The 27,754-nt window shown below is 38.4% G+C and overlaps 1 protein-coding gene across 1 annotated transcript in view; it reads right to left on the bottom strand.

Moving 5' to 3' along the window:
- Nucleotides 1-305: 305 nt before the first annotated feature.
- NTRK2 (neurotrophic receptor tyrosine kinase 2) overlaps nt 306-27,754 on the bottom strand; it is a gene marked incomplete at its 5' end in the record, with an annotated part of 205,074 nt that continues 177,625 nt past the window's right edge. Inside the window, 2 exons of the mRNA XM_083884010.1 lie at nt 306-2,377; nt 3,196-3,354. Of these exons, the coding sequence (XP_083740136.1) occupies nt 2,192-2,377; nt 3,196-3,354 (345 nt within the window). The 3' untranslated portion in view covers nt 306-2,191. The remainder of the gene's footprint in view (nt 2,378-3,195; nt 3,355-27,754) is intronic.

Raw genomic sequence — 27,754 nt, 5'->3', positions numbered from 1 at the left:
ATATTCTCAAGAGAATGGGTGTCACTGGATGCTCAGTCTTTTGCTAGTTTTCTGTGAGAACTTCCAAGACAGTCTAGATAAAATCTTAAGGCCCATTTTGTAGGAATCTTCCTCTGGCTTTTTATATGTTTCCAGTTCAGTAGCAGTTAAGAAATAACATCTAGTTTATTAAAGAAATACTGAGTATGGCTTTATAGTTACACTGTCATGTTTATTTTGTAATGCTGCCTTTTCAATGACATTGAAGAAGGGTAAAACTTCATCAGTGTCCAGTGAACTCTTTTCTTCTGAAAATGTTCAGAATTTTTATAAGCTAGCTCTAAAAGCTTCTGAAGGAAAAACTTAAAGTGCCTTAATAAATAATACATGCAAGCAAATGATATATTAAATGTGCTATGGGAACACTTACAAAAATAAAATACTTAATTTATTAAATAAAATATCCCCAACACGAAGATGGACTATTTTGATCTGGCTCATATCAATAGGAAACAATAAAAAGAGAAAATGGAAAGAAAGATCACTTTTTTGCAATAACGCCCCCTCACAGAGGGAGGCAGAAGTCTTGAGGAATAGGTAAGGTAGGTTTTCATTTGTAAGAATTCATATTAAAAATAATCCTAGCTCTAAATTTCAAATTGTCAACTTCTAGTTTGAAAAACAACACATATGCCCATGCAGCGGTCATCAACACAGCAGCCATGCAAATGTCATACACATAAAATGCCAATCCAACCAAAAATAAATTATTTAATAAGGTGTGTATGTTGGTTATGACAGCAATAGTACCAATACAAAAATGACGCTGAGCTCAGAATCTTTGCACTCTGAATAGCAAGCCATAACCACAAAGTAATTTGTTTTCTCTAGAGATCTTTATCCCCTGCTATGTCTCAAACATAACCAGTGATCTCCGTGCTTTAGAGTATTCATGTTATATCAGCCTATAATATCTATAACATTGTAAAGGCATTTTAACATGGCTAATGTCCTCCATTAGCCTCTTATAATGAAATATAGGTTATATCATTATGAGTTTGCTATGTCTACTTGGGTGTACTACAAGATGAGTGATTTTTTCTGCACAAAGGGCACTAATTGACAAAGACCATGCACAGTTTTGCTTGCACGGTTAAAAAAAAGAAAAAATAAAGGATTGAGGAAGGAAGAAATATGCTGCTGGACAAGCACAGTATAAGATACACCTGCCTCAGCATTTACAGTTTGTCCTATCAAAATCCTCAGTTTCAACATGTGATCTTGAGATTAATATTGTATGTAACTAAATCTAGCTTCAGCCTTTACTAAAAAAGACTACCTGGAGAACATTTTTACACCAGTGGCATGACAATACCCTACCAGAAGACAAAAGAGGGCATCTGTTTAGTTTATCATGTTGTGACACAATTGCGTGCAGTGCAAGGACCACCTTTTTTTTGTTTTATTTGATCCTGGCAATGAATGGTGCTGGCAAAGCACCTCCTTAAAAAATCCCTTTAGTCCACAGAAAGACTCTTCAGGGAAATAGCTAGACCCCCTCTTGCCTTCCATCAAATCACTTCAGTGTTTTCTTGTAGGGTTAGATGCCACCTGATTCCCCAAGTTCCTCCAGATAGTGTATCACACAAGAGGGTCTTCTTTCTATCTGGCTTCATCTCTGCAAAGAACATTCCTCATGTAGAGAATACCAGTCTTCTTTTTCCACTCATAGGCTGAAGCAAAAAAAAATGAGATGAATCCATAGAAACTCCCAGTAGCTATACAGCAGAAATCACTAAGTTTTAGTCAAATATATTTTTTCCCTTTTTTTCATCCACATCAAAGGCATGAATACAACAAGGCATTGTTAGTTGTGGTGGGCAAACTGAAGAGTCTGCTGATATAACAGATTAGGTTTTTAAGGCCTTTGTCTATGCAGAGTTACAATAATGCAGAAGCCAAATTGATTAGAAAGACAGGAGAGAAGGAAAAAAAGATAGAAACTGAGAGAAAGAGAGAAGATATGTCTTGGTAATGTCTGAAAAGTCAATACTGTGTCTACAGATGGAGAAGCACACATTGCTTGCCCTTTGAAAGCTTCTCCACAACTTTGTCATTAATACTGTCAAAGTTAAGAATGTATTTTAATGTAGTTCAGCGGCAGTTGAACACATTCATTCCTGCAGCCCAGAAGAAGAAATGGTAAGAGACTTTAGCCTAAAATATCCAAGTAGACTGGAGATGCCTTGGCCAAGTTCTGAAGGAGGGAGTGGATTTCTTTGATGTTGAGCCTCATGTGAGGCTCCCGTTGCCAACAGCCCAGCATCAAGTCATACACTTCCTTTGGGCATGTGCGAGGTCGCTGCAGGACTCGGCCCTGAGTGATGCACTCAATCACCTACAAGAAATCACAAGCAAAGGATTATCACAGTTGTGCCAGTTACATCAAGTTCATCCATAGAAAAGTTAACTTTAACCATAGCAGCCTCACTGGTGGCTGCCATGCAGTCATCTCTGGAAAGGACTGCATTTATAGCCAGATGAATGTGCAACAATATGTGATCTGGAAAACTCACTGTGATGTAAGTGATCAAAGAGCAACAACTTCACTCACATTAAGTTCACCCGCATTGTCCACTCCACACATAAGGAGATTGGAGCTAGGAATCATTCCCATAACCTCTCTCTCTACCCAACTTCCACCTCAAAGGGAGGATAAATTTTCAACCTTCTCATAGACTGTCAATGCCTCTTCTCTCTACACTCTGCAAATTTATGACTGTCACTGTGGTTAATCTCTGAAAGGGGGATATTTGTGACTAGAAATCAAGAGATATCTTGATTACTTCAATCTAATCTTTCCACAGTTATGGACAACCACTCTGAAACAGTACCACGTATGATATGTCTGTTCAGAAGATAGCTAAGGTCCTTTTCATTGTCTCAAGGTCTACCCAGAGCAGACATTATGCTACACAAAGGAAACAATTAAGTTCCAACTGTTCTAGTTCCACTTGAACACCTTCCATCCACTCAGGGGAGAAAAGGGTGAAAAAGAAGAAATTTAACCATATAGTCCATGAAAATACAATAAATACCATGTATCAGTGTCAGCCTTTAAGAAATAAATTTGATGCTGTCCCTTCTCCAGAAAAGACACACCAATAATTAGCATAACATCTTTCCCAATGCAATTTGAGAATATATTACACACACCTCGTTGTTTGAGAGCTGATACCACGGCTGTTTGCCATAAGTAAAGATTTCCCATAATACAACACCCAGGCTCCAGACATCACTTTCTGTGGTGAACTTCCTGTACATTATACTCTCTGGAGGCATCCAACGAATGGGCAGCATGGTGTGACCCCCAACCTGAGAAAAACAAATAAAAGAGTTGGAAATAGTTTCTTCAGACCTGCACAAGGCAGTCTGAAGATGTTAAACATGGAGAATACATTGTTTCTTTCTTTTCCCATCTGATAACATTCATTTTGAGGAGCTTTGAAGAACTGTGGATTCATGGTTTAAACTTCTCTCCCTCAGCAACAATGAGTACCACACAACACATTCCTCAACAAAAATCCCAAAAAAATGCTGTTTCTGAAGTCCCAACTAATCTTTAACTTTTACCTGGCACACTCTACATAAGGAATGCGAGGTCTACATTAACTACCAACTGACTTTGAATTAGGCCAGTTCTACTCTCTATTTTAACACTCAAAAAACTAAAAAAAGATTAATTAAATGAAATCTGGACAGGTGATTCTCCTAGAAACTCAGAAACAGCAACTGACATTCATGAAGACACAGTGCTCTCACTGTAGGAAATGGTAAGGTTGGCTCTGTATGGTTGAATATTCTAACTTTGACTGAATTAAAGCAATGCTATTTTCTGTTGTTAAGTTCTACAGTTAATGCATCAAATTATTTTGTTCCACATTTACTACCCTGTCCATAAAAAAATAAATTAAAAAAAAAAAAAATCAGTCCTTTGGATATATTCCCTTGATAATAAACAACTTGTAAGATATGGATTCCTACCCTGAATGGGACCTTCACTGAATTAATGCCCTTCTGAAAGGTTTTAGTACATTTTTAATTTTCCCCAGAAAATTAAACTTCCTTAGACTTAGGTTTCCTAACCTTAATTTAAATTTTTAATTTTTATTTCTAGGTTCTAAACAGTTTATTGTTCCTGGCTTGTCCTATTCTGGCTGTATCATGCCAATAAAGGAATCTATTTAAGTAATTTTTAAACAGTGTAACTGCTGAGATACTGTTATAAGAATATAAAGATATGCCAGTTACTTTTGTACCATGAGAGCTGAGAATATTTCCAAGATTTAAAAAAAAAAAAAAAAAAAAAAAGGAAACCTTTTTCAAGGACAGCTTACTCTTGATTAACTCATTTTCCTTTCTGAAAATACATATTATTATGAAACCACGTTTACACTTTCAGGTTTCTGTCAATTCAAAATATAATTTCTTCTTTTGGGATGTAATACTTGTTGTTATAAATAATGGCCCTCTCGTTCTCATGTTCAAACATCAAATGGAAGAAAAACCCAACAGTCAGGGTTGATGTTATTTCCACATCACACACGATATCCATTACCATGTTGTTATTTGTCAACAATTCAGTGTTAGTGCAGCATACCAAACACAGCTATGCCTGTGGTATCTCAGTCCTGTTCTGTGCATCACCACATGACCAGGTTCACTGCTGATTTCATGGAAACAGAAAGTCATGCTAAAATTTTCATAGACTTGGTTTATTATGAGGCCCTTCTTCTACTCCCTCTACATGAGGTGTTATGGGATAGATGGGAGAATATTACTTAGCAGGTTGTTGAATGACAAGCAGGGCTCCCAATTTCAGTTCCTGGCTACACTGCGGATATGCTTCTGATTCCATGCAGGTTGCTAAGCACAGGTGTCTGAGCCATTTAAAAAGGGACCCAGTTCCTGTGCACTGCATTGATAGAGAATAGATACACATTTTAAAGTGCTTTTCCCAGTTTGGCTCATTTGTCTCTATGCTAACAGTTTATCTCTCTGGCAAACAGACTGGTTTTAAGGCTCTGCGCTTTGCTACTTTTCAACTTTGACTGAGAGGCCCCTCGATGTGGACAGTCTGAACACACCAACATGCTGAGATGCAACCAAACATTCAGCTTCCTACCTTATCATAACCTAAACTGACATGACAATCAGACACTTCCAAACCACTACCAGTTTTAAGCCAGTCTTGAGAGGTATTTCATTAGAAAGACAAAAAAATTAGTCCCTTAGAAACATGCAGCCACATACACCCAGTCAGAGTGCAAGTGCCATTAAAAGATGGTTAGTGATGAGAACCTTTTGGTCTCATCAAATATTAAAATGGCTCTTACATCTGCTTATCATAACCTCTGCTACTGGTTCCGTTCAGCAATTTCTTTGACTCATTCCTTTAAAAATTAATGAAAGCTATAGACAATAAAATACGTGATTCTACTTTTTTTTTGGTCACATCTTAAATCAAGAGATTTTGAAAAAGCAATTTAAAAAATCCTCAACCATTCTTCAAATCTTCTTATGTTTTTTCACTATAGATCCAGTCTTTTTTTGGTAGGACTTTATGCTGAGTTTCCAGTGTCACGCAGGAAAATGAAAGACACACCTCTACAGTGATGATGATAAACTGCCACTGAACAAGGGTTCTGTGACAAACTGATCTGTGACATCACACACCTAGCTGTCTCTCTTTGCAGTTGTAGCAAAGCTGACTTGTTAGTATTAACACGAAGAATTCAGTTTATAGGTAAGCACAAGGCACACGGCTCATTGTTGTTCTTGCCAGACCATCTTGCCTGGAGCTGTGTCCATTTCTGTCCCTGAAGGCACAAGACTTCACTGGACAGAGGACTTAACCAGTATTGAGAAGTCCGGAGGTCTCTCTCTCTCTATCATTCATGTTACTTCAAACACCTCAGTACCTTTTTGAAGACATAATTTATTGCCTTTCAAAGTACCAACAAAAGTATTATACAGAGTGGTCTCCTTGATAGATGGCACTGCAATGAAGACAAGATAACCTGGGCAACACTGATCATCACCTATGGCACACTGTGCATCTATCCATGGCCTAAGAGCACCTTGCATTTCAGTTCACCAAAAGCACACATCTAGGCCAAAGGCACTACTTCTAAATGCATGTTTCCTTCTCTATTAAAAATCAGTGGTTACTGAGTCAACACTCACTCAGCTCAGAAAAGCATTAAGGGCTGTGCTAGTTGTATGCCTAAAGTGAAGCACATACTTCAGAGCTTTTTGAACTGAAGCCTAGGACTTGACACAACTGTTTGCAGGGTGCCTGAAACAAATTGCATCTGTTGAGAGCTTCTTTTGATTTTTATCTTATGAGTCCAAGCACCCAGGGTTGTGCCATAACAGCAATGAAGAGAGGTGGGGTGTCTTTTTGCTGTTCTTGCCACACTCTCAGCAAGGCTAGGAGGTGTTTCCAAGAAGCACTAGTGAATGAAAACATGACTTCACTGACCGAAGTTTAAAGGTTCTGGGTGCTTCAAAGAGAAGCCTTCAGCATATCCTTTAATAAGAAATGCAAGTTATTACAAAGCTCTCAGACATCACCAGCATTCTGCAGTATAAAATCTCTGCCATGCACACTGTAATTTCAGCACTGCTTGATACACATACATTGCAAATGGTTTTGTGCTGAACAGACTACAGTTACGTTTAAATAAAACCTTTATATTCAGTCTAGCTAACGTTATGAAAGGATTAAAAGCACTAGAGTTTTAACCTAATATACTATCAGTTTAAATCCATAATGTCGCTGTATGACCTCTTTATGTATATGAATTAGTGTAGATTTTCTTGATACTTACTGAAAGCAGCTGCATTATCACCATAATACCATACAATATCACAATTCAGTTTTACTTAGAATTGTACTTCTACAGAAGTATGGACTTAAGTACTTCCAAATGCCAGTTTATGAAAGCATAAACCACGGCCCAGATATAACCTTTCTTTATATTCACTTTTTATTCACTTTATATTCCTTTGACTAGCAATACTGGGCTAAAAAACCTGGTGAATTAGCCTCTGCAATGTGAAAACAATCCACGGGGAGGAGACTGCTATGCCAAATCAGTGAACTGTCATGGTCTCCAAAGAAGCTCTTCTAAGGAAAAACTACCACCAATGTCCCATGTAGCACTTTCAACAATACAATCTCATTAACACTTGTCACCACTCTAAGCAGCCATCTTTTCAATGAATTTAGCACTTTAAAAGGTGCCAGAGAAGCTGGCCTTGAGCATTGTTTTAATCTATTTGCAAACATTAATCTTCTAGGGCTCCTATAGAAGGACCATATCTTAATCTTAAAGCAGGGCCTCTAATTTAATAGTTCAAGTTTTTTCTCTTTCTTCCAATTAAAAATACAGTTGTCTATACATGTCTATACATGTTCACTGTTCCAACTTCATGGCCTAGCTGCCATAGAAATCCAAGGCCCTGTTGTCTGATTATTCTGAGAATATGGATATGCTCTCTTACCAAAGAGAAAACCAAAATGAGAAAACCAAATGAAGCCATGTACTCCTGCTGGAAACAGAAGACAGTGGGGTGGAGCTGCGGGAAGCCGACCAACAGAGATATGAAAGGCACAAGGGGTATGTGGGGCTGCACAGATACGACACAAGCTACAGGGCAGGAAAGACACAAGAAATAACCACGTGGAATCACCACACAGAATCACCAAAGTTGTCAGAGACCTGAAAGATCATCTAGTTCATGCATAGCATCACCACAGTCACCCCTAAACCATGTCCCTGAGTGCCACATCCAGATTCGCCTTGAACACCTCCAGAGACTGTGATTCCACCGCTTTTCTGGGCAACTTACTCCGATGTGTAAACATTCTTTCAGAGAAAAAATTATTTTCTAATCTTAACCTTCCCTGGTGTAATTTAAGGCCATTTTCTCTCACCCCTTCACTTGAGACATGGCAGAAAAGAGTGACTCTCACCTCACCACAGCTTCATTTCAGGCAGTAGAGAGCAATAAATTCTCCCCTCAGTTTCTTCTCTAGACTAAAAACCCCCAGCTCCTTCAGCTGTGCCTTGTAAGACCTGTGCTCCAGACCCTTCACCAGCTCTGTTGCCCTGCCCTGGACACACTTCAGTAGCTCAGAGTAAGGGGCCCAGAACTGGCCACAGGATTTGAGTGTGTCCTGCTGGACACTATGTCTGATAGAGGCCAGGATGCCACTGGCCTTCTTGGCTACCTTGGCACATGCTGGCTCAAGTTCAGCTGGCCGTTGACCAGCATCCCTAATTCTCTTCCTGCTGAACAGCTCTCAAAGTACTCCTCCACCAACCAGTAGCACTGCATGAGGTTCTTGTGACCCAAGTGCAGAACTCAGCACCTTGCCTTATTGAACCTCATCCAGCTGTCCTTAGGACATCGATCCAGTCCATCAGGATCCCTCTTGCAAAGCCTTCTGATCCTCAGCAGATCAATCAATACTGTTGCTAAGATGACCACAATCAATTCACACCAGGTTTATGCCTTGCTCATCTGAGTACCATGAGGTAGGATTGGCCACTTTTTTGCAACTCATGCCAGCTGCAGCCTGGTCTAACTATAAGTTCACTGGGGACTGTGGTGCTGAGGGTGATGGATGGCTTTGGGGCCCCACAACCCAGTTGTAAGGTGCTGCAGTGGCTGACAAGGGATAGGACAGAGACTAGTCAGAACAGTCTTCCTCCTAAATGCCAGTAACCATGTTTGGGGGAGGTTCTAGCACTCCCAGAGAAGACATCAAATGGAATTCCCAGCTTTTGCAGGCATCGTGTTACATAACCCTTCTCTGATGAATTTTTTTTCCCTCAATTTCTGGCTTTACGTAGTAGATTACTCTGAATTCATGCAGTAAAAAGCACAGCAACCAATTGCATAGCCTTGGAAAACAGACTTCCTCATTAACATTTCACGTTCCCATGTTCCCACGATTCCTGCAGAGTGACATTTCAGTACTGTGTCATAGCACTTTGTATATTCTCTAAAGACTAGTGATGTTTTTTCTGCCAAGAGGATAAAAGTAATCTTTTTACTTTGTTAGCTCAGTGAAGCTGTATGACTATCAGGGGTTCAGCCCTGATCCTGTCCCAATATCCTGTCTGGCTTGTCTGGTGCATCTTTCTGGAGTCCTGTTGTTTTCAGGCCTTTTGCAATTCTGAGTGGTAGACTTGAGTGCAACAACATAATTCAGCACATGTCCAAATCAAAAATCATGTGACAAGTATATATTCAATCTCTTTAACTGAACCACACCTTAGTCTGTCAAACTAGAAAGAAGCTGAATCTTTTGAATCATTTGTTCACCCTCTCCTAAAAAAAATAATCCTGTATACTTGTAAGATAATGCCACTTTAGGGTATTTTTTGCTATTTATATTTTGGTCTTCTGACTTGTTTCCCCATCTCAGGATGATATAACTGCAAAGAAATGTTCTCTGCAAAAATTATCATATCTTATTGCTAAAACTGAAAACCTCTCCTCTCTTGCTGAACATCTGCTCTTTCCCCCTCATAAAAACTGGCAAATGTTTCTCTCAGAACAGGGAAAAAATCAATAATTGTTATTTTAAATTCTTTCATGCCCTGGCCTTGCAGACGAACTCAATGTCTTCTCTTGAAATGTCCTGCATGTTTACTTGCAGAAAAACAATATATTTTTTTCACAGTCATAGTAAGCCTTACCACTCCAATGCAAGAGGCTACTGATTTATAAAATAAGGCATATTATTTGCCAATAGCTAAAAATGCGTACTTTCATTTTCAGTTTTAACCCTGCTTTGGTTCATCTGTATTAAAAGGCACTTACATCTAAATTTCTGAATTAATTATACCAGAAACTTTTTCAGAAAAGTGAAATGTGGTCTACAACCTTTGTTACACTGTAAATTCTCTCTTTGACTGCTCAACATCAATTCAGTATTGTGTGTCAATTTTGCAAATTTTTTTTAATTAGCCTATATAAAGCCATAAGCAGTATGGAGAAGATGAAGAAAGACCAGTTACTCATAACACAACAGCCAGATGGTACCAAAAAAATGTGTAAATGGCAGGTTCATAATGAAGAAAAATAAGTACCCTGTCACCTAATGTACATTCGATTGTGGAACTCACTGACATGAGATACTGCCAATGTGGAAGGTCTATCAGGGATCAAAAAGTGATTTAACAAACTGATGAAGGATAAAATCTGACAAGGAATATCAAATATGAATATACCATCTCTGGCCCAGAAAGCTCTGGAGCTGCAGAATGCTGGAGGCTAAAAGAGTACTTGAGGAACATATTAATATATGCTTAGCATGTTTCCATGCTATTCCACAGTCATCAGTTTCTCACAGTGACAGGATCCTGGACTAGAAGGGCTTTTGGAGAATTTCTTCCTATATTTCTGTCTAGGCTACATATTGCATTATGCAGTCCTTACCAAACCTCCCAGCCATGCTTATGGACAACTAGAAATGATTCTGGCAAAAAATGGAATGAAGAGGAGATACCACATGAAATGAAAATAGATGAATAATCTTCCAAAGATCTTAAAACATTAAATTGAACAGATATAGAAATGGTGCATATTGTTGTGTTTTTCACAACAAAATATCAATTTGGGCCAGGCAAATATACGTGATAATTAATAGTAGTTATTGCACTACAGGCCATTTACTCTTCTAAGAAAAGAAGATGAAATGCTCTGGATGTAAGACCAGATGAGTGCTACAAAAAAGGTGACATGATTCACAACTCTGATTAAAAGAAAGATCCCTTATCAGAAAGACAGAAGGGAAGTTAACTTGAGTAGAAATCTGCAGCACTTAAAATGAATGGACCACAGCTTTTCCGCATCCCAGATGAAGTGTGTATGAACAAAAAAACGTCTAGTCCTAAAATATAATTTCTCTTGATTCAAAATGATAAAGTATTCTAGAGTTAAACAACAAACAACAACCTAAACTAAGAGAAAGGGAGATATGCTGTGGAAAATTGGAAGGAATGACACTTTGAACAGTGTATTTCAGTGAATTCAGCATATATTTAAATTAATTTCTGAACATGGGAATTCAGGATTTTAATGAAAAAGCAAGGAGATTGGATAAGCCAGATCTGTTGAATCAGATGCCCCCTCCTTTCTGAAACACTCTGCATTCTCCTAATTTTCCATATCAAGTTATGCCACAACATACATAGTTACTAGTCATTCCAGTGGCATGACTTTCACCTCAGAATGTTGAGCTCATGTGATGTCTTTTGTTATTGAAGTCCTTACAAAAACTTGCTGCTGTATCCTTTGTACCTTACCACTGTTTCCACATCTGAGCGTCTGCTGGTTGTATCAGCAGATGAAGAGAGGTATCATGTACCAGTAGCAAAGCACCTGGAATGACTCATGTTAAAATCCTCACAGGCTCCAGGATGATCATCTTATCTGTCCAAGTCAACAGCAGAACAATTTTGCAATGCAATATTAATGAATTGCAGCTACTGCCTTTTGGATTTTTGAAGTGGTTTACAATATAGCAAATTCCACTTTTATATTAATCCTAGGTAATTTGGGCTAGCATGGCTAAAGAGGTTTTAAAAATAATCTTTAATATGCACTGGAAAACTGGTTTCTACATATCTTTGTCATAGCTAAAATTCAAAATTCTTTTGCTTTTTCATGTGGGGGTTGGAGGTGTAATGTGATGAGATGCTAGATGAACAGCACAGTCAATATCAACTAGTTGCAGTCACTCGAGCACAGGCTCTGAAAGCCAAATATCGCACCACGTAAGACAGTTTGTGTTCACTAGGAAATCTCTTGCTGCTAATGTCAAGTCTGAAAGCTACTTCTTAGTTACTAAAGATCACAACTTTTTGCCATATTTTACTGAAAAACACATTTTTTCTTCAAATTTACTGTAGGTTAACATAGCATGTCTGGCTCTATCAATCATGTCAAATTACATCACAGGAGAAGAGGGGAGCAACAGAGCTTGGTTTGCAGCTTTACTTCTCCCTTGTGAGTCACAAAAGTATTTTTGTAATGTACACTGCATGGGAGCATCATAATTTTTAGCTGAAATGTCTCAGATGTTCCAGTTCTTTGAATTTTGTAAGACAGTCTCTTCCCCCTTCCCCCAGATGCTAATAAACAAGGCAATGACAAGGTCCTTGTACTCATATTCCTTCTCTTCTGCAGTCTTGATGTTTTCTGCTTCACACTTTCTCTGGGCCATAATTTGTTTACATAAACTGGAAAACACAAGAGAAAAGTTTCACTAAAATAGGACAGAAAAAATTCTCTGTTGTTTTCCCTCCATGAATTCTCCTTACTTGTGCCACAATGTCATTCTATGAGTTGAAACAAGCATTTGCTCTGAAATGAGGCATCAATCAAACAACACGCAATACAATCATTAAAAATACAAGTAACTGCTGTTACTGGGGGAAAAAACCCCACCCTCATTCCTATGGAGCTTGCAAAATCCTGATTTGTTCTCATCAAATTCATATGTTGAATTATTCCTCAAGCCATGCTTAAAATATTGTTCTTGGATACAAGAACCGAAGTGTAGCCCAAGGAGTGATGAACTCATTTTACAGCACTTGGACAAATTCCTATACTGGTGTAAAGGGAAAATTTGCACAAGTAGAGGGCTTTGAACCATAAATTTGGGGTTTGGTTTCTTATTATGTTTTGTTTTGTTTTGTTTTTTCCTTTTTCTTTTCAGTGCTCATCTTTACTCTCAGTACTGTAATTTTCCATTTGCGAAACAATATCCTGCATTGTGTATACAATGGTTCTTGGAATTCACATGACCGCATTTGTTTAACACCAACATTGAGCTTTAAATTCTGCCTGTGATGTTGATGTATCTTGCCTTGTGCCTGTAAAACAATGCTGGATAACCTCCTGAGAAGCCAGCATTGGCAGAAGTTGTTAGTCTAGTAAGAAATGACCCCCAAAACTTCCCTGGGTGTATCCATTCACCGATGGCATGTTATCAGGGCAAAGGTTTGGCTCTCTGATATAAAGCCTCTTAAACTTGCTTATTACCAGGTGATCCTGGGGAATAAGGAAGATCAGAGTAAACTTTGAAAGGATTTAGGACTCTGCACCAGCGCTGCTGCATTTCATGTAAGGACTCTCTGAAGGTCTGACATACAGACCCACGCTACAGATTGCACAATGTTCCTTCACATCCTTCACCAAATGTTGGTAGTGTGTGAACAAAGAGATGGGTGGGAAAGAAACCCACAACTACTCCTATTTTCCTTGCTTTCCCCTCATATTTTGCAATGTCCCAAGGGACCACTCCTTCCACCTTTTCCTCTGATTGGAGCTACTGCTTACTATAACCATGCAGCTCTGAGGTGGTTCTATCCTCTTACATGCTTATCTTCCTCTCCAGATAAGTAAGAATCCTATTACATATGGATACCTCTACTTGCTGCACTTCAATAATTACTTCAAAATAAATATAGAAACATAATTTTAGTTTACCCACTCCAATAAAAGTATGATCTGCAGTAAAACTGAGAGCTCAAAGGTTAGATCCAATTAAAAACCCTCCAAACATAACAGGCTGCAATTTTACATCAAAGTAGTTAGGACAAGTAATTTAATTTTTTATATCTCTGCTATTAGAACTGCAGGTCAACTTTAAAACCTTCAATATAAACCTTACATTATGATTTCCCAGACACCAGAGTTGCCAAGATTCATGAAGTCTTGGAGACATTCAAAATAAGCCAAGTGGGAAATGAAGCTACTATGTTGTTAGGACAACATATTTCAATTTTTGAAGGGTTTTCTGAGGTTGTCTACAGACTCAGTTTTTTAGACTGTCAGGAATACTTCAGCCTAGGACACTCAAATCAAACTCTGTGAAAATCTGTTACTAAACCAAGTAAGATTTCTATATAGGCTGAAACTAGTATTTTGACCTCTGCTTGTATAATACTAGATCAATGGAGTCCTGATCTACATGAGGCTCCTACACAGGCTTGCAGGGCTATAATAATAACAATAGTAGCACAACAACACCACCACCACTTTTTCCAGTCACTTGTAAAAAATTACAAATGCATTCACCATAGCAGTTGCAGTGTGACTTTCTAATCGCAGTGGGTTAATATAGCCCTAAATACTGTTTGTGAGTCTTTGTACTTCAGAATATTTTTCATCTGCTTCAGATGAAAATTTCTGAAATATTGTTCCATAAAGCCTGCATTTCCTTTTAAAGTCATGCTACTTTATATTACTCTTTGGACATGTTTAGGATGATCCCCAGAGAGTATTATCACATGCACTCAATGATGTTCTTATTAAAATATTTTGTGCTTTAGCCGTTAGTATATAATTTTCTTTGCTTTCTTGCCAGGCAAAACTTTATTCTTTCTGTGTATTAGGCCATCACATTTGCCTAAATAACCTCTGTGTTTATTTCCATCAAGAATGTCCCTGGATCTTGTATCCATCAGGGGTGGTTCTCAATGTTCCCTTTAGCCTTGACCCTACAGTTAGGTTGCAGTCTCATTTTATTATTCTTTCCTCTCTGCCAGATAGTCATTCTCCTTCAAGACTCTTCAATCACTGAACTAAGAGATTTTGTTAATGAAAAGCAGATTCAACACTTAAGTCTTAATAGAATCTTCTCCTACCATGATAATTTTGAGTTCGAAAACCCACTGTATCATGAAAACCCATTCTGTATGATTACTCCAGCCTTCTAGAACATAGTGTTAATTTTATGACTTGTTAGTTTTATCAGTGAGCTTATGCTGAGTAGTCAACACTGACAAAAGAGACTGCCTTGCTAGTGTGGCAAGTACATGTGAATACTGGCATTTTAAATAAATGTCCTCAAATCAATAAATGTCCTTGAAGTGTGCATTTATCTCTTTCAAGTTGTTTTTCAATTCTTTTGAAGTTTACATACTCATTATATTTATACATTACATTTACATACTCATTGCTATATGAACAATTGAATGCTCTGGTGCTGAGAGCCTTGAACTAGGTACTGAAAAACTGGATTAATGCAAGATCATGGAGATCTATCCCAAATGTATGCCAAAATGTATGCCAATTAATTTTGATATGTTACTGTACATACATGTATATATAACATAAGTTACTGCATTGTATTTGTTAAAGCACCTCACTCTTATGTTCAGTATGTCATCTTTGGTGGAAAGCAAGAGATGCTTCCATATTTCTGTGAGAACTGTTGAGCTACGGAAACAGTCAGGTGGAAGTTTGACATTCAAAAAGCAGAAATAAGGTTCCATGTGCTTTTCTTGCCTGTTTTGAAGATATAGAATAGATGTCATATGTGAGCCAATATAGAACATAGTTGAATCAGACAGGAAGGAATTAAGTATTACAATTCCTGGACAAAATGCAATTCAACTTCTTGTTATTCAAGGTCAGATGACTTCCCAGATTCCATGTCCTCCTGTGGCAGGAGAACACAATAATGGCAAAAGGAAATTACTGCCTCCACGACTGTCTTAATTATAGCAAAAGTAGGGGAGAATGTTCCCTGTTAAATGAACCTAATATAGGTTACTCCCTCCCTATGCACTTGCACAAATAAGGGCCTCTTTATGCTCAGCAGGAGCACTTTAATGAAGAAGCAGCTACAAAATGAAGCAGCAACACTGCACCCTAGCTCTGGGGAACAGGGAAAGGAATCAAGACGAGTATCAGTAGAATGGAAAAGAGGATGTGGGAATGGGAAGAGCACAGAGGGTGAGCAGAAACAAGGCAATTTCCACTGGCTCCTGATGGATTTCATGAGTTGTGAGCAGCTGTCCAAAAAGCCCTGGGCTTTTCAGCTGTCACCATGAGAAGGTGGGCTCTCTCTAGGTAAAAGTCAGGCAGATGTTTGGGGAAAGAGTCACAGCATGCAGACTGGCCCTAAATTTCTACAGCTCTTGAGGTTATGTCTGCCATCATAGGAACAGACATAATTGTTTTCTCCAAAACAAAGGTTTTGCAAAGCACATTTGCATTGTGTCTTGCAGCAGAAGTATAGCCTTTAGTTTTTCTTCATTTGAACCAGGAATTTCTTCTGCAAGTCCAACATTGGGGCAAAAAGTGTTTTCAATTACTGTCCATGTTGTTCCCTTAGGAGCCTGAGTTGAAATACATAACTGTCAAGTTAGGCACTTGTAAATACCTTAATTATTTGTGTCAAAGGCTTGCATTCTGTTATCATGCCTTAGCACCAAGGGTAAAATTTTATCTCTGTGGGATTTAAGGCTATGCCATGCAAATTGCTCATGATGCTCTCAGACAGAGAGCAAGGGAAGCAATACTGTAGATCTTCTGCTGATTTTTAGCACTGAGATGCATACCAATCACTACTAGCATATTTGCCACCAATTCATCTGCAGAATAATTAACTTTAACATTATATAGTAATGAAAAAAAATCTTATTATGATTTGGAAGATTCAAATGTATTTAAAAATTAATATTTGATGTTAACACTATATTATCCTTGTTAATATTACTATTGTAATGAGCACTGTTTATGCAGAGAGAGAAATATGTCACAACTTAAATGAAAGCTAGAACTACATCTCTAAGCATGAGCTGGGATGTTGGTTCTAGAATTCAATCATCCTTTATTATTCTGGAATAATGGAAAATGTTTTTCTACTGTACAATGGTATCCAGAAGCAGCTATGGGCAACAAAGCCCTAGATCTTTTTGTTCTGTTTTGCTGATACAAAGGAGAGGAGAGAAGAATTCAGCTCTGTAAAGGAAGCAATTTTTGTATTTAGTCTAAGGACTGACTGACGGAAGAATCGCAGTAAGTTTTAACTAATATGTTAATACATTCTGATTCAGAAGAATCAGAAGCAGCAGAGGATATGGGATAAGCAGAATGAGAAGTCAAGAAAGTGACAGAAAAGTTCACCCTGTACTTTTGATCAGAGAAAGTCTCCCCTTAAAAATCTCTTTCACAAAACATTCAAACTGATTTAAATGAACTTTTACCTATGCTACTTATGGTACTCTTACTATTCTACTCAACAAAACTATGGTGGTCCAAAAAAGAAGTTCTTGTCTTTGTGAGAATTACTGATGTTTTAAAAAATTGTTGATTCTGTATAAGGCAAAAGCACTGATCATTTTCTCCTAATTTTGAGCACAGCAAAAAAAATTAAAATGAAAAATGCTGGTGTTTTCCAGCAAAACAAAGGAGCCAGAGGCTCACGAGACATTGAATGAAAATGTAAACCAAAAATTACTCAGGTAATTTAAAATAAAATGATAATGCTCAATTTAGATCACACATTCTGCACTATGCTTTTGGATACTGTGCATCCTCTAAATGGGTTCAGAAATGAAGCAAAGACCTACAGCGGTCTTCTAAGAAGAATCTCAGCAGAGACTGCTGCTGGAGGGCTGAGAAGTGGAAGGGATCATTATGCTTTTGGAGGGCAGCTTCCTGCACACAGTGCCACCTCTTTGAATAGCTGGGTGTGCAACATTCGGGAGACTCCCAGTGTATTTCAAGGCCTGAGTAGCTTGGCACAATGAAAGGTTGGCAGAGGCATGATTAGTGGCTTAATGTAATATCACTGGTCTCTAAATTGTTCTCATTATCACTTCCAGAAGGAATTCTTCCCCTGCTTGAAACTGCTCCATATACAACTCAGATACTGAAGATCTGTACTGAGAGAAAGTACATTTTCTGGATATTCACAGAAAAAAAACAAACAAAGCTTCACATGAGATCAATAAAACATGTCTTAAAACAACTGGATCCCAGAAAAGGCACTAAAATATACTATAGGGGACAAAACTATATCGAGAAAAGAATGGATTATCTTATAGTCTAAACAAAACCAACCAACAACAAAAATTAATTAATAAACAAATCTTTCTAACATTTTTCTTGGCAGACTCTCTCCATGGAAAGTGAAATGATGGGAGAAAGTGATCATGAGTTGTCAAAAAAATAAAAATCCGAAATACCACCAATCAATGCCCCATTAAGATACTTAGAATGCTCTCCTTTTAGATATTAAATATTGTAGTATCAATGTATCACAACAGAACTAATCCATCTAATAATATCTCCCTGTGTCTTGATTTCAGTTGTGATAGAGTTAATTTTCTTCTTACTAGCTTTTTACAGTGCTGGGTTTTGGATTTTGTATGAGAATAATGTTGATAAAACACTAAGGTTTCTGTTGCTGCTCAATAGTGCTCCCCCTAAGTCAAGGACTTTCCAGTTTCCACGCTCTGCCAGTCAGCAGGTGCACAAAAAGCCAGGAGGGAGGACAGCTGACCCAAACTGGCCAAAGGGATATTCCATACTATAGAACATCATTCCCACAGCATAAACTGGGGGGAGTTGATTGGGAACCACCAATCACTGCTGTGGGATGGGTATTGGCTGGCAGGTGCTGAGTGATTGTATTGTGCATCACTATTTCCTTGGGTTTTATTCCTTTGCCATTCTCTCTTTTTATTATTATTATTATTATTATTATTATTAAAACATAAATGCTAAACAAATAAGTATTATAATATTTTACTTTATGTCAATTATTAAGTTGTCCTTATCTCTACCCACAAGTCTCACTTTTTTCTGATTCCCCCTCCCATCCCAACAGAGGTGGGGAGTCAGCAAGGGGCTGTGCAGTAATTAGTTGCTCGTTGGGATTAAACCATGGAGAGACTGTTATATTGCCCTGTTTGTTCAGAAACATCACAGAGCATTTACAGATCCTACACAGCTGCATAAAATTTCAGTAGCTTTACTGAAGTATTGTCAACCCAGGACAAAATGTTGCAACCATTTAACACAACAGAGAATTATTTTTAAAACCCACTGGACTAGGCCAAGAAATGAATGAAAGGACTTATGTCAAGAGAAACTGGATGCTGTACAGGAGGGGGCAGCATATTGCTTGGCATCATAACTACAATCTAGCAGACCCCTGTCATCTGCTTCTACAAAATGCACCCTGGTCTCCAAGGTCCATCTTTTCTGTAACCCTGTTCTGCCATGGTCTACAAGCTAAGAGGCAGCAGAGAAAATATCAAGTCTTGATCCAAGTTCCCCTACTCCTTCCCCTCTCTGCAGTTCTCCAGCTGAATGTCATCATGAGACCTGGCTAGTAATTTCAGAATGTGTAATTTTGGTCCCTGTTAGGGGCTTTCTCTGTTTTCACATGCCATTTATATCGTGGGGCGGGAATGATGCTGGAGAGCTCATATGTAAGAGAAAGGGTGTCTCCGGTATATGTCTCCGGTGTAGGACCCCGCCTGCTGCCCAGCCAGGGACAGCAGCCCTTCTTCCTTCAGCTCCCGCCAGCCGCAGCCCTCTTCCCCTGGCCCGCGGCAGCCCGGGAACCGCGACCGCTGCCACCATCGCCTGGCCCTGCATACTAATCAGCATATTTAATGACTTTCCCTTGCTCTCCTTCCTTTCTCCTCCTAAGCTGCTGTCTGGGAGCAGGGGAGCCCGGCTGCCATGGAAACTGAGCCGTCAAACACCCTGAACCTGCCGCACCATCCTTGGGAGAGGATTCCAGTGATGAAGCTCAAAGAAGGGGATGCAGGAGGGGGAACAAATGGAGGAGTGGGAAGGTGAAAGGCTGACCGTGTCAGGAACGGGTTTGGATTGTTGTACAAAGAACTACATAAGAAGAGTATATATAGGGCATAAGGAACCAGACATTTAGGAGAAAAACAGGATAACCCTCTGTTACCAGCTTTTTTCTTCACAATGATTCAAATATCTCTCTGCCACTTTCCTCCCATCCGTTTACTGTCTGGATCAAATATCCCTAGTGTGTGCACATACCGTATCATCAAGTGGGTTTTGACAATCCCAAATACAGATCACACATATCAAGGACTGTTTATAGCCACAAAAAGGGCTGATTACAGCAAGAAAACAGTTTGAGAGGGCCTTAGGCACAAGCTGGCAGAGGACAAACTCCTGCCTAGGCAATAAGGCTGTGATCCTCTGCCCAGCCTTTTAGTCCTGCCTCCCTTTCCCAGGCTAACTGCTGGACTGGAGTCGCATGAAAATGCAGCATTTGTGGCACTGTCTGTATGCACTGATGCCTTTTCTGGACAGGCACCTAGCTCAACATCAGCTCTGTGTCCAAAAGAATTCTGGTCTCTGCTTCAGGCTGTGTGGCTGTGGGAATTGCACTTTTGTCCTCAGTTCTGTCTCCTGAGGATTTATGGGCATATAATAAAGGTAAAACGAATGTTTGCTTCTTAGCACCCAAATTTCAGCCTTCAAGGGACACAGTCACTTCTACCCGGTCTCCTTGTAAGCTTTCAGGCCAGCAGCAGAGAATCTCCTTGTGTGTCTTTTTTCTAAGCAAAGCTCTCTATGATATGATTTATTCATGAAGGGAGCCCTCAGAAGGTCAATAAAACTGGCATGCTTCCAAAAACACACAAACAAAACAGGGAAGAAGAAAACCCCACTGGGTCAGCACTTTTCTGAAGACAAGATGAAGCTGTTTATGTCTCAGGCAAACCATTTATGCAAGGGACATAACAACTCTCCTCTGTTCCAACTTCTTGAACAACCAGTTTAGTACTGAAAATTTACTTCAGATGCAAGTGACAATTTGCTGTGCCATGAAGTGTTGGAGGGTTTTGAAGCTAAAGTACCCAAGACACCCAACAAAAGCACTATTTGGTATTCCTGTGAAACAGGGGGACCTACTGCAGTGCAGGCTGGGGAGCAGGTCTCAGGCATGACAACAAAGGACAGACAGCCCAGCTGGCTTCCCAAAGAGTACTTCCTCCTTAGCTAAGACCACCAAAGGAGACTTCTGCTTGGATTGTTTCTTTCAGAGACTTTTATGTGTCCTTGCACCTGATCTTGTCATTGATTTAAAAAGGAGTAAGGAGTGAACCATTATAAATTTCAGTACCCTAGGCCTGTCACATGTGAGTTTCTACTACACAAATTAGTACATAAAAGACGAGTAAGTGCAGAAGCATTTGCAAGATATAAGAATGCCTAAACTAAGAAAGAAAACTATTTTACAGGGTTTGTAGCATTTGTGTAAGCCTCCGGTTTCATGCATTCGAGAGTTATTTTCTTAAATAGGAAATAAAGTTTGAAACAAAAAATGTTAAAGGATTTACAGGAAGAAAAAAAAGATAAAGATTCCCCCCCACCCCACCCCCAAGCAAATAGAGAAACTGGTTAACGTTACCAGGGATTCACCTAAGTCAGAAGGCATGTAGGTGGGAAACTTCAGGTTTCTCATTAAAAGAAATAGAGAGCTGATGCATGGAAAATACCAATCAATCTGTACCTTTCTGAACAGCATGGAAAAAAAAAAATCTGCTGGAAGAGATCACACCCTATCAGTCCAGAGGTGATCCACAGGATGAGTGAGAACAAAGATGATACAGATGACAAAGCATTCGTGGATTTTCGAAACAAACACCCTTGATAAGGCTCTATATCACAGGCTATTTAAAAAAAAAAAAAAAAAAAAAAAAAAAAAAAAAAAAGAAAAAGAAAAAGAGAAAGAAAAAAAAGAAAAAAAAGGAAAAAAAGAGGCTGCTACAAGGTTTAAAAAAGGCTTTTCTAGGGAGTGAAAACTGGTTAAAGTACAAGAAGCAGTAAGCAGGACTTCAGGGTCACTTGTCAGGTCAGTGAGAAGGCAGTAGTGAAGTCCTCGGAGGACAGTGTGATGACCAGCTACATTCAACATCTTCAATAGCCTAGAGAAGGAAGGGCATTGCCAGGTAGTCTAACCCGGGGGGGATAAGTTTCAATGCAATTAACTAAATGCATGATAAATGAGCAACAGCTGCCACAAAAACTAACGACAATGACCATCACCAGCACAGCTACCAACAACATGGCACAGGGCATAGTTCTGCCACTTTACAAAGGCATGGCTCTCTCACATGCCTCCAGTGTGCAGTTCTGGTCTCCAGATCTCAAGGAAGATGTAAAGTAATTGGAAAGGCACAGAACAGGAGAACTAAACTTCCATTTAGGCTTACAAGCTCACTAAAATTATGTATAAAGTGAGGTCAGTCAGCAACTACTGCAGAATAGTTATTAACAAAGTCTGATGAACTGTAACAAGAGAATACTCAAGAAAATTACCAGGAAATAAATTCAGAACAGATGAAAGTATTTTTATACATAATGGGTACTAAAATTCTGGAGCTTGCTCCCACATTATTTGTTAATAGTACCAGTAGGTGCAAACGAGGATGAGACTAAATCTATGGACTGGTTCACACACAGGTAATAATGGGAACTGTCAGAAGTGACGTCTAACATCCCATATCCTGAGGTTATCGACTCCTGCACAGTATAAGAAAATTCCCACAAAAACTAGCAAGAGATAGGACAGATAACTTATAAGAAAATGTAATTCATATCTAACAATAGACCAAATCGTCTTTTGGAAAGGGTAGAGAACTTGCATATTGATCTTGCATATTGAACTTGCTTGGGCAGGGTAGGAAGGTCAGGAGAGTATTCACCTACTCAGAGAAGCTTAGACCTCATGTATCTATGAGATGTCTAATTTTGAAGATGGGCAAGGTTTACACCACACCTTGTTGCTTTTTTTTTAGGTACCAGGTGCATTTCACATCAGCAGGAATGGGTTAAACCTTTCATTTGGTCAGAAAATGAAAAATCCCTTTTGCATATTGAATTAAAACAATGAAATGTCTGAAGATCTTTGGCATTTTACAACACATCCTTGGGTAACCACATTCATGTATTTGTGAATGTACTTCAGTGCAACTGCTCACGTGGTTACAACTGGATCATTTCTATACAAATAATTTTAAATCACATGTATGATACATATGGGTTTTCTCCCTCTGGAGCAAAAGATCCCAGTGCCATTCACAATCTAAATATGCATTATGGAAAACAATTTTAATTAAAGGATCTTATAATGTTTTTCCATACAATCTCTTTTTAATTCTATACATTTGCCAAACTGTACTCAGCAAATGAGGGAGCTATTAAATATTTCTTCTTAACCACAAGACTGAAGAGCTTCAGCTCTCTCAGCCTGTCTTCATATCATCTTAGTGGCCTTCCTTTGGACTCACTCCAAGAGGTCCATGTCCTTATGAAAGACAGAGCTGGATGCAGCACTCCAGGTGGGGTCTCACAGAAGTGGAAAACAACAACAACAACAACAACAACAACAACAACAACAACAACAACAACAACAACAACAACAACAACGACTTGGGTATGCCCATTCCCCTGCTCTTTCATGCATGTGAGAGAACTAATTTTAGCATTTACACATCAAAAACTATTGAAATCAAATGAGTATCTAAGTCTTTTAATTTCAGGATCTTAGTCTGACACACAGGAATTTTTAATGATCAGGGTTTTCTTTCTATAAAGAAGAATAAAATGTTGAGGTGAAGGACTGAAAATTTCATGTTAGGAGTTGAATGCCAGAATAATCTTAAAAAGACAAATAAACTTCATGTTTTGTTTGTGTTTCATAGAGGTACAAGATTTGCTATTCAGAGGGTAGTAATCTTGAAATAGCTGTCTGATAATAACTGCAATTTAACCCACCTGTCTGCAGAAGTCTCCAAGCTTCTTTTAAATTCTGGGTAGTTGCTCTTCAAAATGCACAGAATCATCCTATATAACTGAAACTACAGTTGCAGAGTTTTAGTCTCTGGCATTTCAGTATGGAGCAAGATTTCCATAGCCACTCTGGTGCTTATGTTTCCTTCAATCTGAGGCTCTCAATGCTTGCATTGAAGACCAAGGTCAGAAAAATGCACCCAGACAGCTGCTAGAAATCAAACAGCTCATCTTGATGTTATTCAACAGTCTCAAACTCAGCAACAGAAGAAAGGATGAACCATTCAACTTCCAATTGACAATGAACCAATTAACTTCCAAACAACTTCCACTGGTCTCCTTCTAACAGAATATTATGTTTTTTCTAGAAGTTGTGGAAGCTGTTGGAAAGGTGGATTGAGAGAAAAATACCATTCACCTTTGAGATTAACAGGTATAGGTTTGCTTTATTACATCTTCTTCTGTTACATCCAACAGGAAAATGAGTCTGTCCATTTCCCTATTCCACTATGCAACATTCAGGAAGACTGACTGACTGTCCTGGTTGTCGTATCAGTGCTGGACTGCTGCTGCTGAACTTTATGATCATATTTGGGATCTCTAGAACATGAACAGACTTTCAGAACTTGGATGCTCTGGAGTGACTGAGGCTGTAAAGGCTTTGTACTTTCTATGAAAGAAGTTTGAAGTATTGCATAAAATATGCAATAATGAATGTGATGGATTTGCCATACATTAAAACTCCTAGCAGAACCCAGCAAGCCAGTGTGGAAGTATTCACTCAGTATTTCACTTTGCAACAAAGCTGCAATTTTTTGATCTAAAGTGAGCACTTCCATCTCACAGAACCAGCAAGGTTTGTAATAACCCTTATTACAAACAGAAACCACTCATGTTCTGAAATGATCATGAGCTGAAAAGGTAAGTTCAGTTTCTTAAAAAAAAAAAAAAAAAAAAAAAAAAAAAAGTGTGAACAAAGCAGAAAGGAGATACAGCTGGAGCAGAAGCAGAACTATTACATGTTTTCATCCTTTAAAATCTGATTTTCACTAATAAGTAATGGACAACACTGGGAAACAAGGTAAAGCGGTATTTTCTCCTGCTATAGTCAAACAGAATCATCTGTATAACTAGAACTCAACCTGCCTGGAATGTTGAGGGTAGAAGTTTAATTATATCTAAGCAAAGTCAAGGGAAAAGAGGCTGCATGCTGAATTAAAAGATGAGTTTTTCCTGTCATCATCATAGAGAAGATAGAGTCAAACCTGATTTTCTGTTGTGTGTGCAGTTTCATACACAGCAACAGAAGATAAGAAGTTCCAAATAAGAGTTGCAGAATTACTGGAAAGTGTTTGCATAACTAATAAATATTTTCAAAACTTTTTCCTTGTCCTGAAAATTCAGCCACTTTGAAATGTGTTTCATAAATACTAACAGCTCTATTTAAATATTCTGTGCAAACTAATGATGGGGTAAACTGATCAAGACAAAAGTAGCTGTCCTTTAGACTGCTACTCATGCTGGCACTCTGCTGAACAAAGTACCTCTGACACTATCAGGAGTTTTGGCTCTTTCTATGCTTCAAGGTACCTAAACTAAGAATTATGCAGAGCACACCAAGTCCTCTGGTCCTCTTGCATCCTAAGACATATCTTGCCTACATTAAATCATTCCCTTAATGAATTGCACAGTACCACCTTAAAATGAGATATTTTCTTCTAAGTTCACAGGTTGTCAAAGAACCCTATGCTTTAATTGTTAGCAATACTTTCCTACTCTCTTGCTTAAATTCTTTGATAGCTGGATCGCATTAATTTGTTCTTATACAAGCATTGTTCTTTACTTTCAATATTTCTTTCATCCCCAATGGTTATTTTAGCCTTTTGAAGCACTCATATAGTACAGTTCTTTTAGGCTGACCTTCAACAAAGATTTTAATCAGGAATGCCTTTGTACTGTACTTTGGTTTGGAGAAATATTCTGTCCTCTCTGCAACCAAGATAAAAAAAAGAAAGCTTGTTTTTCAGCTGGAATGTTTCATTAATGAAGTTTGTTCAGTGGCTGCAGAAGCATTAATGCTGATGCAGAATAGTAGATGTTGCAGGAATTAGCTGTTGAGACAAGAGGTGGGCAGGACCTCTGCTTTGGGCAGCAGGGCTGGTTTATGCTGCTTTAAGAGTTTGCCTACCTCTTTGTCTCCAATCATAAAACAGGCTGTCAGTGTCCCTCATTGGCTGAGGGATCTCTTCTCATATGCTCCTAGTCCCATTGGCCCTTTTGCCTGTTTTTTCATTTTTATCACTTTTATCTTTTCAAGACCTGATGTTAGAAATTAATTTTGCTTTCAGGCCAAACTAACTCTCCTTCCCAAATCTTCATGTCTGCAGTGGCAACACGTTCCTCTTCATACTCTTGACATTTAAACAGTCAAGAGACTCCTCTTGTCTATTTTAGTACTCTTTTTAAAGCCAATCTCAAATGCTTTTTGGCCCTTTTTATTGTAGCCCAGTTTGTCCATTAGCCTTTCCTTCGTTTGTATTTTTGCTTACTTTCCATGTCCTTTACGAAATGGAATCACCAATAGTTCTGCAACATATTGCTGCCCACTTTTACATGTGATTTAGGGACAAAATTTCCATCTACTATCTGCATCTTTATTTAAAGAAATCCTCATTTTCCCAGTTCTTATGCTGAACCTAACAACTAGTTCTTTCTATTTTTCAAAGTTGACTTGAACAGCAGTAGAAGGACAGCAAGAAAACAGGTACTGCCAAAATTTTGGGCTCACAATTATTTTAAGGCTAGGAATTTTTAAATTCTCAGGCAGTTTTTAAATCCATCAATACCCCTGTGAACTTTATTTACAATAGGAAATTATTCAACTACAGGTGCAGATTAATTGCCTATTTTATGTAATCTGAAAGCTAAACAGATCCAGAAATATTCCTTTTTATTTTTTTTTTCTACCTTTTTTCTGTCTTTCATCTTAAACAAATGTATCAAGATGTAATAGAATAAAAGGAATAGAGAAGGAAGGAAGCTTTATTTACATATATATTTTTTTCCGATTACGTTAATTAGCATAATGCTGTTTTCCATATCCCTAATGACACGGTTGAGAACATATAAACATGAGCTACATTTAAAGCAACTAGTTTGGACATTGTGAGTAGAACAGAGGAAGAAGTGTATGCCTCAGAAAAGGAACATTGATCCTGCTTCTGTATAGCTTTGCAGTCTGCATCAACCTTATGTCACAGTTTTTGAGCTAACAGTCTCTGCAGACTAGATGTACCTTCAGTCTCACACTGTACAGTGGAACAGTATAAACCTCTCTATGAAACTCATTTGCATTTTCTAATTTAGGCCATTTTAGCTGTATTTAAATATGTATTTGAAGGGCTTTTTACTGTGTGCAGTACAGTTCCTTCAGTTTCCTTGTTTTCCATTTAGCATTTTATTCTGCTAATTAAAGTTGATCTAGATGGAAAACCAGGTTAATACTGAATAATAATATATGTGCATATACAAGCTCCAAACCCACCAATTAGCCCATTTCCAAATTGTGATGGAAATACTTATTGGTCAAAAATGTATGTTCCTCCAACCATGACTGATGTAAGAATCACAACTGTGTGTATCTATGTTAACAGGTAGAAGTTGTGCAAGGATTTTTAATTACTTGCAACAGAATTCCCTTCGCAGAAAATGGCAATATTGAACCTATGTATTTTAAACAATATACAATCTCTGTTTTGCAGATTCAAATAGTATCTTTTGGTTTTCTGTTGAGAGGCACATTCCACTCACTGTGTATAGCCATTGACCTTTATTTTAACACAATAATGCTTTTCCCACACAACTACTCAACACTAGATTCTATTCTCTAAAAACGGCTGATATGGCATGAGAGACCAGTTGTAGAATATTTGAGGATACTCAAGGAGCATGGAAAAGTCACGCGATTGAAAACTGCAAAATTCTCTTTTTCATTGGGGAATGTATTTTCAATCTAGAAGACAAGACGAGATGTGCTGCCAAAGTTATGGCATGAAATATTCAGCTCTATTTTGATCTCTCTTTTTTTTCTGTGTCTTGT

The sequence above is a fragment of the Zosterops lateralis genome, assembly GCF_965231275.1.
Source record: "Zosterops lateralis genome assembly, chromosome: Z".
In the NCBI taxonomy this organism is placed as follows: domain Eukaryota; kingdom Metazoa; phylum Chordata; class Aves; order Passeriformes; family Zosteropidae; genus Zosterops; species Zosterops lateralis.
This window is presented reverse-complemented; position numbering and strand designations above follow the sequence as displayed.